The sequence below is a fragment of the Oryza sativa genome, chromosome 6 (genome assembly GCF_034140825.1).
Source record: "Oryza sativa Japonica Group chromosome 6, ASM3414082v1".
NCBI lineage: Eukaryota > Viridiplantae > Streptophyta > Magnoliopsida > Poales > Poaceae > Oryza > Oryza sativa.
In genome coordinates, this window is record NC_089040.1 from 14,082,663 (window position 1) to 14,098,605 (window position 15,943).

General features: G+C 45.1%; 1 protein-coding gene, 1 long non-coding RNA gene and 1 pseudogene across 9 annotated transcripts; all 3 read right to left on the reverse strand.

Annotated features, from left to right (window-relative positions):
• Positions 1-1,454: 1,454 nt before the first annotated feature.
• On the reverse strand, positions 1,455-4,093 carry LOC4340973 (uncharacterized; annotated as a pseudogene). Its single transcript, XR_010741987.1, has 4 exons — positions 3,581-4,093; positions 3,069-3,136; positions 1,753-2,854; positions 1,455-1,673 (listed from the first exon to the last, which is right to left on the reverse strand). The product of XR_010741987.1 is annotated as an uncharacterized protein (transcript).
• A 3,268-nt stretch (positions 4,094-7,361) lies between these two features.
• LOC9270148 (sulfite oxidase) lies at positions 7,362-9,625 on the reverse strand. Of its 5 annotated transcripts, none has more exons than XR_001546463.3 (6): positions 9,108-9,625; positions 8,806-8,908; positions 8,641-8,708; positions 8,495-8,531; positions 8,338-8,412; positions 7,362-7,681 (listed from the first exon to the last, which is right to left on the reverse strand). XR_001546463.3 is itself a non-coding variant. In XM_015786088.3 (6 exons), exons 2-6 carry the CDS (start codon positions 8,823-8,825, stop codon positions 7,644-7,646), a joined length of 231 nt encoding a protein of 76 aa, XP_015641574.1. In that variant the 5' UTR covers positions 8,826-8,908; positions 9,108-9,625; the 3' UTR covers positions 7,362-7,643. The 5 variants fall into 5 exon arrangements, 2 of the variants coding, with proteins under 2 accessions (XP_015641574.1, XP_025882419.1); XR_010742214.1 differs by having other exon boundaries at positions 8,621-8,708; XR_010742213.1 differs by having other exon boundaries at positions 8,806-9,022.
• A 3,311-nt stretch (positions 9,626-12,936) lies between these two features.
• On the reverse strand, positions 12,937-14,842 carry LOC9270325 (uncharacterized). Of its 3 annotated transcripts, none has more exons than XR_010741990.1 (4): positions 14,755-14,842; positions 14,234-14,645; positions 13,906-14,014; positions 12,937-13,087 (listed from the first exon to the last, which is right to left on the reverse strand). It is a non-coding gene; the product is annotated as an uncharacterized lncRNA (long non-coding RNA). The 3 variants fall into 3 exon arrangements; XR_010741989.1 differs by having other exon boundaries at positions 14,729-14,827; XR_010741988.1 differs by lacking the exon at positions 14,755-14,842 and having other exon boundaries at positions 14,234-14,694.
• Between the last annotated feature and the right edge of the window lie 1,101 nt (positions 14,843-15,943).

Below are 15,943 nucleotides of genomic sequence, written 5' to 3' on the forward strand. Positions count from 1 at the left end.
GTCTCGATCTCTCCCTCCCCTTCTCCCGATCTCTTTTTCCTTTTTTTTTCTCTCCATCTATTTTTTCCTCCCTTCACTTATTTTTCCTCCCATTATTTTCTTTTTTAAAAAAAGAAAATAAATTGATAAATTCAAGACTAGAACCCATGGTTACAAGTTAACACAAGTACTAAAAGTACTTCTCTTTGTCGATACAAAGATACATACATAGTAGCAAGCTTAGTACAAGTAAACTTTTAGAGTTCTAATATTTAAACAATAATATCTCTCACATCGCATATTATTTTTTAGAACCGTTTTCACCATAATGCTTTAAAACGACGTTACAACGAGACAATAGTCATGTTACTACACGATGATCCATCATAACTATTTTATAACGTTGTTACTGCGGAAAGTAGTCGTGTTACTGCACATCGACCATTGTGTTACTACGCCGTTCCAGCGAGACGAGAACTTAAAAAAAAAGTAAATCTCATTCTTTAGAGAGCAATATCTCTCAAGTTATATAGTATTTTTTCTAATCCGTCTGCACCATGATGTTCGTAAAAAAATGCTTAACAAAACTAGATCCATCATGACTATTTTTCGATGTTGTTACTGCGAGAAAAGTTGTCCTGTTACTGCACGATGACCGTTATGTTACTGTGAAATTCCTGCGAGACGTGAAAAAAAAAATGGTGGGCAAGAGAGGAAGTCAATGGGCGGGTTTGACTCAGGTTTGACTGGCGGGAGAGAGTTTTGATCAGCCTTTAACTGAGGTAGGAGGGGGAGATATATAGGGTCACGCTGCGTGATGCCACACACAAGCGGTGCACGCCAGTTAAACCGTGGCGCGACTCACAGCGCTTCCTATCCCGGTTTTTCCGATTTTCTTAACCACCACCGAGTTTTCCGTTTTTCTCCCGTCATCCATCATCTGCTCCGTGTTTCCCACCCATCCTATCGGGAGTAAAAAAGTTACCGACTAAAGTAATCAGTAAAAAAATTACTGAGAAAAGAAATCATTACCTTTTGTATGCCGAGTAAAAAAATCACTCACGTCTCCGCCCTAATTTTCTTGCCCACCTCATATGCTCGCCCTACGGAGCACGCAGTAAAAAAATTACTGGCCTGATCTGTGTTTAATTCTAATTTGATTGCTCGGTTAAAAAATTACTATGCGTCTTTACCCATCAAAAAATACTGTATAATCTACGGTGCATTCTAATTTGAGTGCCAGTAAAAAAATTACTCTACCCTCTACTCGTGATGAGGTTTATATTAGTGAAATTTTTACTTTGACTTATGAATAAAAGAGAGTAAAAAAAATACTCTACCCTTTACTCGTGATGAGGTTTATATTAGTGATATTTTTTACTGTAACTTAAAAATAAAAGAGAGTGTTGGTAATTTATTTACGCCTTTTGTCAGGAAAGGTAATATCAGTAAACTTTCTCCAAGATATACATCGATAGATGAAAAATTAAAAAAATGATTATTACACTGAAATGCACATTAAATCACAACGAAGCTGCACAGAAGTGATAATTTTACAGACACATCACCACAACAATTCAAGAATAAAAAAAATTAACACACATTCCAGCATTCAGTAAGCAGCGACTGTGGCAGCAGAGAAATGGGGATGTGGCGACCGGCAGTGTTCGGTGAGCGACGGTGTCCATATGGTCCTGGAGAAAAAATGATTCCGTTTTTAGGCATGGATTTTGATAATGGGTGGTAGTCAGATGTCCTTTAGAAAAGTATTACTCTGATAGTATCAGAATCACCATCAGCTATTCCGTTCAGATAACAGCCCTGAAAAATTGAAGAACAATTCACAATCTATCACATAGATAACACCAGAAATTTACTAATGAAAATGAGGAATGAAACACAATGTACTATTAAGTGTCGTGCAAAAAAGGATGCTTACCGTGATATTACCACCAATTGACACTCTTCACAAGTGCCATAGCAGCTATAAATTTATCTGGAATATGTATAGTCAGAGAGCAAAGGAGACTAAGGAATACCTTGATGTTTAAGCAACAACAATACGTTCAGCGCAAAGGAACATCTAGGCACAATTGTTAGAGAATATGCCCTGACTTCGATTTAATTAAAGTACTAACAAAACCACACAAATGAGATGACAAAAAACAGCTCTACAGATTCAGTGAAGGATGTGGCTAACTGATTCAGTGAAGGATTAAGATCATATGGCTAACTGATTCAGTGAAGGATCAAAGAAAATTCATTTGTGCTGCTCTACAAGAACTAGGGTATTTCAGAAAAATACTAACCGATCAACAATGCTCTATTGAACTAGACAATTTCAGTGCTCATGTGGCAGTACTAAAAAAAACAGAAGTTCAGCATTTCAGGCATCATTCGAGCTCCTCTGTTGAAGCAGAAAATTTCAGAAAACTACTAGCCTAACAACAGTTTTTTCCTAAAAATCTACAGATAAAATCATTGAGGACACATGTATAAGAGGAATCCATTCAAACATATTTGTTCATTGAGAACACAAAAGGCCAAGAAATGCAACAAATGCATCAGATGTGAACAGCTAGTCCATCAAATAAGTTCTGATATTACTAGCACTATCAATGAATCAGAGCCCGAAAATTCATCATGGACATATCTGCGTTTACTGCCGCAGAAGTATGTACTGCTCATGCATCTGTACTGCTCAGAAAACAAAATGTATTTTAGATAGGCTGGCATCAAAATCACGAGAACAATTCCACTTAAATTGCTCTGTTGATCCCAAAGTTTCAGAACAAGAGCTAAATCTCAAGTAGAAAAAGCTCCTGGGAGAACTCAATGATGAAGAAAATACAAATGCAAAAGCAAAATTACTGTACTTCTCGAGAAAATATTCATGCATCTCAAAACTAAGGAACTCCAGTCCTCACTTGCATCTCTAGATATGCACCCCTCAAGAACACATTATTATGAATAAAAAATCCTATTGGTTTCTAGATATCCCAATGTGGAAGGTGAAAAATGTGTTTCAATTTCAGATACAAGAAGCTAATGATGTAGTAGTAGCAGTAGTAGATGATGGGAGCAATGACAAATTGACAATATTTACCACAAGAATTTGACTGAGTGGTATCTTAAAATATGAAACCAGCTGTCAAACCTGCAAATTGAAGTTCAGGGATGTTAAGTAAAGACCGAATGAATAGCAAGTACAGTGATATAAAACTGATTAGAGCTTCTGTACTTACGGACTCGCCGCTTGCATAGTTGAATTCATTAAAGTTTTTGTGTCTTGGCAAGCATTACTGGTACATCAGCAATAATACATGTTTATAAGATAAGAAAGGCAGTACATTTTCAGAAACTATAAAATCCGAGTCTCTATTAAGGTCTGGCGTTCATGAAAATTTTAATTGATAGATGGGGATGAGCTGCAGATCCTTGGAGCACGAAATTGAAAATCAAAACAAAAACGGAGCTCCTCCACTTCGGCATCGACACTGTAAATTGAGATTGGGACGAACTAGAGTTCCTGGGCACAAATCAAAAAGGGAAAAGAAATGAATAGGGAGGAGGAAGAAAGGATAATCAGATTGTGGAATACCTAGTCCCCGAGGTCCATCTGGGTGGGCTTGCCCCCGGCGGCCGAGTCGGAGTCGACGTCCATCGGCGGCGGTGTGGGGAGAAGGCGGCAGCCACACGGCGAGCTGGTGGAGGACAACCACGATGACGGCAGCAGGCAGAAAGAAGTGAGCGGCTGCGCCGCCCACCACCGGACTCCACCCGGTGCACGACCGTCGTCCGCCAGCCATCGCCGAGACTGCCCCTGGGCTCTCCTCCCGCAGCCCCTAGTGGATCTGTGCGGGGCCGGGCGAGGGACGGCCGCCGCCGCCGGATCCGGGTAGTGGATGGCCCCGCCGAGCCCGACGCACGCCGCTAAAACAGGCAGTCACTGTCGCCCGCCATCGGAGGAAGCTGGAGGGACCCCGCCGCCTGCGCCCGACGCGCTGAGGAAGACCAAGCCGGCGGCCGCGCGCCGCCGACCTGCGATCGCCGCTCGACCGCCCGTCGCTTACCTGCGATCCGGAAAAAAAGGGGTATAACTGTGAGAAAAATTGTGCACAAAGAAACAAATTTTAAAATTTAAGGTATGTGAAGCTAAAAAATAACTCAGTAATGTGGAGAGGGAGAGTAAATAGTGGGGGGACGGTTTATACGATGGGAATCCCTAATATACATACCAGATAAAAGTTAGTATGTCGAGTTAAAAAATAACTCAATGTGCAAACACCGTTGGATCACAAGATACACAATGGCTATCTCGCAACCAATTAAAAAATAACTGGCTTCGTATTTAACAATTCATTGTATTGTTGAGTTAATAAATAACTCAATGTGCAAACACCAGTGAATCACAAGGCACACAAATGGATAACATCAAGTAAAAATTTACTCGGATTATGGGAGTGGGGGAGTGGGTGTAAGGGCGGGATCGAGATTGGTCGTCGGTGAGTTAAATTTTAACTGCATGATGTATCAGGTGCTGTTTAATACGTAGCACCTTAGGGTGCTGCATAGTAGTTCTTTTATATATATATATATATATATATATATATATATATATATATATATATATATATATATATATATATATATATATATATATATATATATATATATATATATATATATGCACACACACATACATACATACATACTATACCGCACCTAGGGTGCGTACTAACTAAAATGCTCCCCCTCACAACCTAGGGAAAATATGTAGTGCAAATCACATATGTAGTGGAAACTTGAAAACTACCGTTAGATCGAGAAATGGACGTCCGAGATTCGTTCACGTCATCATGAGTTAAAATTTAACTCGCAGATTCACTCATGAGTTGAAATTTTACTGGGAGTTAAATTTTAACTCATTGTGACGTGGACGAATCTCGGACGTCCATTTCTCGATCCAACGTTAGTTTCCAAGTTTCCAATACATATGTGGTTTGCACTACATATTTTCCCCACAACCTAACCCCCCCCCCCCCCCCCCCTCACACCACCCTTCCCCCCTCCTCCCCCCACCAGGCGGCCCCACCTCTACAGCCCCCCTTCCGCACCCCCATAGTGGGATTATTCTTTTACTGGCTCCTATATATACAATCTTTGCAACTGTAACATCCATCGTCCCTTTTTCCACAAGCGCTCTTTTTTTTCCGGATTGGTGAACGGTGGGTTGTCCGGACTGGTCGCCGACGATGGAGGCGTGGTGGCGCATCGTCCGTCCGTGAGTTGGCGCCGCCTCCCGGGATCCGCCCTGACGACCTACCGCCAAATCCAAGCCCTCGACCACGAAGGAACCGTTCCAGGAGGTCGGCAGCCTCGCTGCTCCTTCCTCCCCGCTCCCCCTCTGTTCATTCCTCCACGAGGGAAACCGAGAAACCGACCGCTGGCCTTCCTCCGTGACAGCTGAGATCACGTGGTGGTGGCGGAGAAAAGCCGATGAAGCGGAGACCACACAGAGGAGTTGGAAGAGGATAACTCCCTGTGGAAGCGTTCTAGGAGGCCGACGGCGCGAGTTCCTGCGTGCTGAGCGGTGGGAGACTGGCATGTCCTGGGCGCGACGCACGCGGTCGGCGGAGTTGTCGCCAGCGGCATTCAGCGACGACGTCGCCGGCGACGCGCGGTCCCTTCTCCGGCGGTACAAGGAAAGAGGGCTAGTCGATGCGGGACTACGGCGGTGCCACGGACGACTCCGCCGCTGCCGGAGCGTTCCTTGCGTGGAAGGAGCAGCCTGTCGTGTGGACGAGCGCGTGGAAGCCATGAGATCGATCGATCCAATAAGTCCAAATCCGCCAATGCTGCGAATGATCGAGCCTGCGATTCATTTGATTCATTTGTTTAATTTGATTCTCATTTGATTCATTTGTTTTTTTAGAACTAGTTGATTCATTTGTATATCTGAGTATTCCATTGACTTGTATAGAAGCTAGCGATAGATTATTTGCTTTACCGGTTAACACTGAGTCTCACGTTCTTGATGCATGGTTCGATATATATATAAGCTTGCTTGCATGTCGTTGGTTTGGACTGATGCATGCAACTCATTACTCATAGCAGATAGGAAAAACTACCAATTACCCCCCTGAACTTTCGCGGTCATCCAAATTACTCCCCGAACCACAAAACCGGACATTCTTCACCCCCAACTATGCAAACCGGACGAATTACTCCCCTCGACCTAATCCGCAGTGGTTTTGGTCTACGTGGCATACATGTGGCAGTCCAGTCAGCATTTTATTTTTTTTAAATGGTGGGACCCACATGTCATACCCCTCTTTCTCTCTCCCTAATCTCTCTCTTTCTCTCTCTCGTGGGCGGAGGCATGCGCGGTGGCGCGCGGCGTGAGACGAGGAGGGGGAACCGGACGACAGCGTGAGGCCGCGGCGGCGGTGGTCCAGGCGGACCTCGCCCACGGCGGCGGCCGGCGCTACGACGGCGAGCGACGCCGTCCACCTCTCTGCCATGGCCGCCGCCATGCGCGCCGCACTTCCCCTCCCCCATCCCCTCTACCTCCCCTCGCCGACGCTTCTGGCCGGCGATGGCATGTACTTGATCAGCACGCCGGCGGCGGCTCTAGCGCGGTAGTGCTCTTCGACGGCGCGCAGCATTTCCTCCACCGGCGGCAGCGTCCTCCTCCCGGACAACACCTGCGCGACCCACTTCCCTCGAAGAACCATGGCGCCGGCACCTTCCTCGGGACGCCGACGAACGACAGCGACGAGGCCAACGCCGGCGGGAACACGTGCTCGAACAGCGGCCCGACACGGTTGTCGTCGATGGTGACCATCCTATCCGTGTCCAGGAACGGGAACGAGTAGACGTACCCGGTGCAGTACATGGCGGCGAGGGCGACGACGCGCGAGCCGTCGATGAACACCAGCGTCCCGCCCTCACACAGGTGTTTGACCTATGGCCTCAGGTGGATGTTGGCATACTTGGCATCGTGGCCTCCTCCGTCGACTTGGTCGCACTACACCATGCCCCAAGTTTCCTTACTACATATCTTCAGCAAAAACCCTATCTAGTGGCAAACTATGTGTCAGTAATTTGTTTCCCGACAGAGATGGTCTGTCAGGACAAGTGCTGCCGGCAAAGGTCTTTCCCGACAGATAATCCGTGCTGACAGATAGTTTGGCAATGTTTTTTTGCTCTTTGCCGACAGATATTTTTTCCTGACAGACGGACCTTTTCCGACATATGGATCTTTGCTGACAAATAGTGTGACGTGACTCATACTTTTCCCGGCAGATAATATGACACCAAGAATATATCAGGCCAAAAAAAAATAAAAATAAATGGAGCTCATCACAACAAGCAACACATGACAAATTAAGTGTACTTTTCACTAATTTCACTAATAGATTAGTGAATCCAACATACAAGTAAAAAAATCACATAGCTCAGCTAGGAATTGTGGGAATAGTGCATACATACAAATTTGAAATGACACCAAAGATGGAACATATAATGGTCTATAAGAAAAGGGGATGCTAAAATAACTACATTATCTGGACTTGGCCAGATTTATATATTGTATACATCTTGTTGCTGGCAAATATCCTGAAAAGCATCGAATTGGAAGGTACAGGCTCACTTCATCCATATCAAAAGTTCACATGTATATTTTGATATATTGATGCACCTGTAATGTAAAAGTGTATTGCTTAGATATAAGGTATAACCAAGATAAGAAATGCATTGACAACTGAGCATCAAAAGCTTCTATGTTATGGGGAGATTTCACTTATAGAATTAAAGCTGCAGTTACAAGGCAAAAGAGTTTGACGATTGATAATCAACCGAAATGTCAAATCAGAACCCACTATTACGACTGGTAATTAATAAATCAATGAATGATAGAGCAAAATATAACTGAAATTAGTTTACATGGGATCCATTTAATCAACTATATGACAAAATTTAAAATGATGTCTAGCAGTCGAAACAGAAACAAATCATCTAGCTGTACTGAATCCAACGTTTTGCTCCAACTAACAGCACTATTGGCATTATACTGTAAATAGCATTTTCATAATGTGAATTAGAAACTGGAGTCTCAGGGCTGTATATCATTTATAATGACTGCTTGTTGTAAGAATAGACAACCACCTAATTTCAACTGAAGGAAATTGCAAAGTTCAAGTACACACTTATATTCATCCTTCCGGCAAGCAGTTGTAGAGACCATTCATATATCAGAAGGCAGTTCAAGTAAACACTTAAATTCATTCATCTATGAACAACAAAATTAACATACATTTGGCGAACAAACAAGATTGACAAGTGAAGAACACCAACCATTGCCGAGAGCGCAGATATCCCATGTTATGCCCCTCACCTTCCTACTCTTGCTTATTTCGGTCCTCCTGTTCCCTGCACACTTACCAAATTAAAAGCATGCCACACCAATCCAGCTATCAGAATCTACATACACCACAAGGACACCAAAGTCCACCTGCAGAGTGGCAGTGACATTGTACTTGGGCCGCTTCCTGCAGACACAAAATAAAAACACTGAAATACTTGAGAAACTCTCAGACATATCATCAAACAGAAGGCTTGCCTAGCTGGGATGACTAACACATTATTCACCACACCAACCTCGCTTGATGTCATCCAGAGAAAGCTTGGCTGGCCTGTCTATCAGAGTGCCAATGGTCACATAGTAGCTGCAAATCCAACATCAGTTCATCGAATTAGAGCAGCTCACAAGCAACAAGACCAAACCACACCTCGCAAAGATGAGGATGGAAGTGAAGTACTTGCCTAGCACAAGGTTTACCCATCTGAAGTGCTCTTGCAATCTTAAGATAAGATTTAGGACCTTGGGCAGGAAACGATGCAAACAGCTTAATTGGAGCGTTTGATGCTGAATTGCAGGCACAAGAGCAAATTAATAGCCACAACTAAATGGAATCAGTCATCACGGAAGGCGTCAAACTAAACCAGCAAAGCTAGCATGCTTGGCGCGTCAAAAGCAGAGCTGTATAGAACAATCAATTAACCATGTCGTCTACTATCAACAAAAGTAACAAGGAAGAGGGGAGGAGGGGGGTTTGCTCTGCTACCTTCTCACCACTAAGGTGGTGGTGGTGGTGGTGGCGCCAATGAGGCCGAAGCCCGAAGATGAGGATCCCCCACGACTTGGACGGCCGCAGCTCCTGCTCCCCCGGTGCTCGCGCAGGCCTGCCCGCCGCCTTCGAGCTCGAAGCCCACTACATCGGAATGCCATGGCTGCAGACTGCGGCAGGAGGGGAGGGATCGAGCAAGTGCGGGAAGGGATGGCGCTCGCCGTGGGGTTTCCGGTTCGATGCCGCCACTTCGTGCTTCGAACTCCCTGTCGCCGCCCCGATCTGATTCACGCCGACGCCCAGATCTCCGGAGGGGGATTGGGCATGGCAGCGCGGGATGGAGAGAGCTTGGGGGCAGGGATTGTGGGGGAGCTAGGGCTTCCTCTTCGGTGCGCTCGGGGGCAGGGAGAGCGGGCGGCGTGCACTGTGGATGGGGAGCGAGGAGGTGGCGGCGCGATGGGAGACGATGAGGGGAGGGCTAGGGTTAGGCGGTGTTTTTTTTTTCATCCTCCGATGGATCTCGATGGCTGGGGGTGCTTTCCCCACTTAATTTGCCTCCATCTATTTTAGACGGTTGGATCTTGATCCAACGCACCAAGCATTGCTGACAAATAGCTGGTCACTAAGTTTTGTTGACACATATAATTGGTTAGTACTATTACTATTGCCGGCAGATATTTTGATAAAATATACATTTAGAATTACCGACATATAATATGTCTCACTATGCAGTTTTCCCGACATATAGTACGTCAAAATCTTTTACTAACAAATAGATTATCAGTAATTGTTTCTCTTTGCCGACAGATGTGTGTTAGTAATCCAGTGTCATGGTGTAGTGTCGTGAGGCGCACCTCCTTGGCGACGCCGATGAGGACCAACGCGATGTCCTTGCCGTTTTCGCCGCAGCCCACCATGACAACCACCTTCATGCAGATGTAGACATGGAGCACACAAGACAATACAAGATTACTATTACTGACATGGTTGGTGGCGGCAGAGCATGCATCCAAGGTGATTAGAAATGGAGAAATGTGTGGCCGTGAGCACCTCGTCGCGGAACGGCTCTGGCAGCCGGTACGAGTGGCTGTGCAGCTGCCGCCGCCTCCACACCTCCATTCCTTTGATGGTTGGCATGCTGGGCTGCGAGTAGTGCCCGGTGGTCGGGCCGCTGTTCAAGCACGTGTTCCCGCCGGCGTTGGCGCCGGCGCTGTCGTTCGTCGGCGTCCCGAGGAAGGTGCCGGTCAAGTACACGCCATCGTCGAGGGAAGTGGGTCGCACGCACAGGTGCTGTCCGGGAGGAGACGTTGCCGCCGGTGGTGGAGATGCTGCGCGTCGTCGACGAGCACTACCGCGCCAGAGCCGCTGCCGGCGTGCCGGTCAAGTACATGCCATCGCCGGCCGGAAGCGTCGGCGAGGGGAGGTAGAGGGAATGGGGGAGGGGGAGTGTGGCGCGCACGGCGGTGGCCATGGCAGAGAGGCGGACGGCGTCGCTCGCCGTCGTGGCGCCGGCCGCCATGGGCGAGGTCCACCTGGACCACCACCGCCGCGGCCTCACGCTGCTGTCTGGTTCCCCATCCTCGTCTCACGCCGCGCACTGCCGCGCATGCCTCCGCCCACGAGAGAGAGAAAGAGAGAGATTAGGAAGAGAGAAAGAGGGGTATGACATGTGGGTCCCACCATTTTAAAAAATAAAATGCTGACTGGAGTGTCACGTGTACGCCACATAGACGAAAACCACCGTGGATTGGGTCGAGGGGGGTAATTCGTTCGGTTTGCATAGTTGGGGGTGAAGAATATCCGGTTTTGTGGTTGAGGGGGGTAATTCGGACGACCGCGAAAGTTTAGGGGGGTAATTCGTACTTTTTCCTAGCAGATACGGCGGTCCTCCTCCAGACCTCCACCAGCTCCGTCCACATCGACGCCGCCACCTCCTCCACCCGAATCTAGCGGCGGCTCATCAGCGGTGGTCGTCCACCACCGGCTCTTGTCCACATCAGTGCCGCCACCTCCTCCGTCCATGCAACGCCGGCGCCATAGCCTCCCCTATGCCCGTCGCTGTCCACCCCTTTTGGGTTGGTTGCCGGCGTTGGAGGTGCGGTGGCGCGCCGTCCGGAGCTTGCGGTAGCAGCCATCGCCGGCAAACACCACTTGTTGTTGTTATGTATATATTTGTGTCCTCCATGCAATTCTGAGCTTGTTTGCATTATGAATCAACTGAGAGTAAATGATTTATCGAGAGAAGGATGTGGGTACAAAAAATCAGGAATGAGATAAGAGCTATGAAATACCTAAGAGTAATACATTTACTGAAAGAAGAAATCAACAAAGAGTAATACATCTATTGAAAGAAGAAATCAACTGAGAGTAAATCAGTAGAGTAATAAATTTACTGAATGGAGAAGTCAACTGAAAGTAAATCATTTACTAAGAAAAGGATGTGGGAAATCGACTGACTAACAGAAGGACGTGGGAAGAAAAATCTAGACAGAGAAAAGGTGCGAACTGGAGTGCCAGTGGGGGACAGTTGGGGATGGAGGAGAGAGAAAGGTGGTTTCCTGGTGGGAGTGATGGTGGGGGGTGGGAGGTAGGTTATGAGGGGAGCGTTTTAGTTATTACGTATCCTGGGTGGTTTCCTGGATGAGACCATCCGTGATTTTATATATATATATATATATATATATATATATATATATATATATATATATATATATATATATATATATATATATATATATATATATATATATATATATATATATATATATATATATATATATATATATATATATATATATATATATATATATAAAATCACGGATGGTCTCATCCAGGAAACCACCCAGGATACGTAGAGGGATGCGCTAAACCGCACCCAGGGTGCGTTATAACTAAACTACTCCCCTCACAGCAACCCCCTCCCCCCACCCCCACCCTCCCCCCACCCCACCCCCCACTCCCCGCACAAACTCCCCCATCTCTCCCTCTCCAAAAATTTCTTTTATTAAGTAAATCAATTACTATAAGTGGTTTTTCTTCAATAAGTAATCAAGTTATTATCAAAAGGTTCCCCACACCATCAATCTTGTTGAACTGGCCCGCACTTTTTTTTTCTTTCCTCCTTTTTTCGTGATTGTCCTATTAGTAATAAGATTACTGAGTCTGTCAACCTATGAGTAACTGAGTTACTAACACTCCCGCACTCCCAAATTTATTCATTCTCTCAGTAAATGGATTACTCCCAAGTTGTTTTCAACCCTTCTCAATTTGGTTCTTCCTGTCAGTAAATGAATTATTCTCGGTTCGTTCTTAAGCCCTTCTCTTAGCAAATAAATTACTTTGAATTATTCTCAGTTCGTTCTTAGCTCTTCTCTTAGCAAATAAATTACTTAGGATAGTAGTAATCCCAATTGGTTCGTATAACATCTCTTAGTAACTAAATTACTATTGCACCGATAGTTCTCAACATAACATATTGATCTTGCCACAAAATTTCTCTTAGTAACCAAGTTACTGTTACACTGATGGTTCTCAATATTTTGTCTCTTAGTAACTTAATTACACCAATGGTTCTCAACATAACATATTAATCTTGCTATCAAATTTCTTAGTAACAAAGTCAATATTACACCGATGGTTCTCAAACATACTATCTCTTAGTAACTAAATTACTATTACATCGATGGTTCTCAACATTCCGTCTGAAACAAACGCAAACACAATGCATATCATGAAAACATTTTAGGCATGTGCATCTCCATAATAAACATTTCAGGCAATAAATATAGTAGCCTGTCAATGATAGTAGTTCATAAAATAGAATGAATTGGACAAATGACACAATATTATTGGGCAGCACCACCAAAAACAATTAATAGGTAGTCAAGCTCAATTTTACAGAGTATTCCACAAGAGAAAGCAACATTCCAGTGCACCCATAATTGGGTCATGCCCGTCCATCATCTATCCATAGCGCCCTGTAGAATTTCAGTGAAGATGTATGCATGACATGATTAGAAGCAAATTATCTTCAGTTATTGTGCTTTTTATGTAGTGAGTGAACTTCAATACACAAGGCAAAGCAGGGCTCGAATCAAGAAAGCTAAACAAGCATTAGTACAAATCAGTTACAGGAGATATGATATTTGAAAAAAACAGAAAGTAAACAGTACTACCAGAATGATATTGCTCACTAACAAGAATCTCATGGTTTTTCTGGGTTCTTCTGGTGCTGGTGTCATGATTATTCTCAAAGATAAACTTGCTATTTGAAGCCGCAGCAACAATTAGGGACAGTAGCCTACAGTGTGTTCTGGATTCCTCAACACTAAACCTTTGAATCCACTCATAATCCCTCTTTTGATCTCCTGCACGAAACCTGACTAAATCTAAACCAATATATATGTGAATTAACTTAAATCCATGATATTGATTGCATAGTGCTATGTTCAGAATGAAAAAAAAAACACATGCAGGAATTTTGTAGACCTAATCTGGTTTTAGAGGAGCTCATTCACCATTGCTCGTGTACCCATTTATATTAGTTGAATTGTTGGAGTTAGGGTCGAATCGCTTGCAGAATGGAGAAAAAAAATCTAATGAAAAAAACATCCTGATTCAGCTGAGAGGTACTGCGCAAACTACAGTAGACGAAAGGGGCTCCACTTGGTCATCACAAATTGACTCTGAATGGGCTGGTGTGGAATCAAACGGAAATATTAGTACTAATTCCCCGATTCCAAAAATCTCTATTAGGCGTAGGAACACAGAAGAAATCGCTGCCGGAAATACTCACTGCGGGGAGAAGATGTAATCATCGAGATAGGGATGAGCTGCAGATCATTGGAGCACGAAATTGAAAATCAAACAAAAAAGAATGAAGCTCCTCCTCTTCGACATTGACACTGTAAATTGAACATGCATGTGAATTTCTGAGCGACCACATATACATCTGAATCTTGCAGGGAAAAATAATTGGAAAAAGGCTAGTTCAAATCGGGAAAAAAATGGAACATATACATCTGAATCTTGCCAGAAAAAAAATGGGGAAAAGAATTAGTCCAAGCAGCGACATTAGTAGCTTGAAAAAAAGCAGCGCATGATCGAACGCAGATGCTGCTCACCTCCAAGCAGACAGCCACAAGGCTGACATCTGGTGGCATCCCCACTGCCGGCGGAGGAGCCCTCAGCTGCATTGACCAGGCCTCCAGTACTCCAGGCAGCGAATGAGTGAGGGATCTCTGGCATTGGAGACATGCGCTATCATCAGGCCGTCGATCTGCCTCCAGCGCCTCTTGACATGGGCCTACGCGGAGATGGAGCTGCCGTTCATGGAGGGGAGCCTTGACAACGCCGGCAAATTGCTAGGGCCGCAACACACCCCTCCGATTGGAGTAAAAAATCAGGGGTTATCCAGCCACTGCCATTCGGAGGCGTTGAGATCGGATCTGGCGCACCATCGCCACCGCCTACCACCCGGCACGCCGAGGAAGCAAAAGCCGGAGGCCGCCCGCCGCTCGACCGCCCGTCGCCGACCTGCGATCCGGAAAAAACGGGGAATAACCGTGAGAAAAATAGAATGGCCAGTAAAATTTAGTAATTGAGTATATGTATAGTACGGGTGACTGTATAGTAAACAGGTTACTATGAGGAGGAGCAACCAAAAGGAGGGGGTGGGGTGTGCGGGACTGCTTGCTGGGGGTGGGGGTGGAGGCGGTTGCGTTTTAATACAACGCACCCTACGTGTAGTGTGTGTATATATTATCACGGATGGTCTCATCTGTAAGGTTCGACTAGAGGACATTAACAAAGAGGCTATGGGCTAAGGCCCTTCGCAGGTGAAGGTTACATGTGACGGGTCGATATATACATCCAACAACGATAACTTCTGTTAGGCTCACCTGTCAACCTGTCATAGCCGACCCTAATCCTGTGACGGGTTTATAAATTTAATCTGTTAGAGATAGGACAAAATAACATCAAACAACTCTCTTATTTTTACCAATCACCAGTAACAAGTGTAACCTTATCTATTCGCTCCATCTGACCGAACCATCTCTCTTCAACCCCCCTCTCTATCTCAACCCCTCACTCCAAGAATCCTCTCTCTCGATTCACTAGGCGACCGCAACACCTTCACCGCCACCAACTGCTTGCTCCGGCCGCCACCTCCGCCTCCAACATTGCATCAGCTTCCATCTCCACTGGCTCTGTTGACGGTTGTTAACTACCAATTTTGACCATCAACTGCCTTAATAAATAAAGGAAGAATTAACATTTCTTATACATATATAATTTATAATGTAGTTACACTTATATTGGAGAGAAATACTATGGATGCATGAATTATACACTGAACTAAAGGAGAAATGAGTCGGCATGCAAAGAAACACACCTCTGGTGAATCACATGCGAGTACATGGTTTGATGGGCCCACAAGTCAGCTCAAACCGACATAAAGTGGGGTCAAACCATCTGCAGCCGCCTTAGGGGCCCAAATGGTAACCTCTGGTGAAGGTCGGTGATGAGAGGCCGAACCACCCCTGACTCCTCTCATCGCCACTTTCCACATGGACGCTCCAGATAGCTCCCAAACGACGGTTACAGGTGCACTGACCTCAGTAACCGCCAGATAATGCCTCATTGGAGGCTATAAATGAGAGGATCTTCTAACTTCACAATACACACTTCAAGGAGCAAATTCTCTCATTCCATATTCTCTCTAGTAATAGTGGAGTTAGGCTTAGAATAGTCTCCGGTCCTATAGTCTCTCTCAGAAATTCTGGTATGTCTTTACTATTTTATTTTTCTTGTAAGACTATAGTTGCAACAAA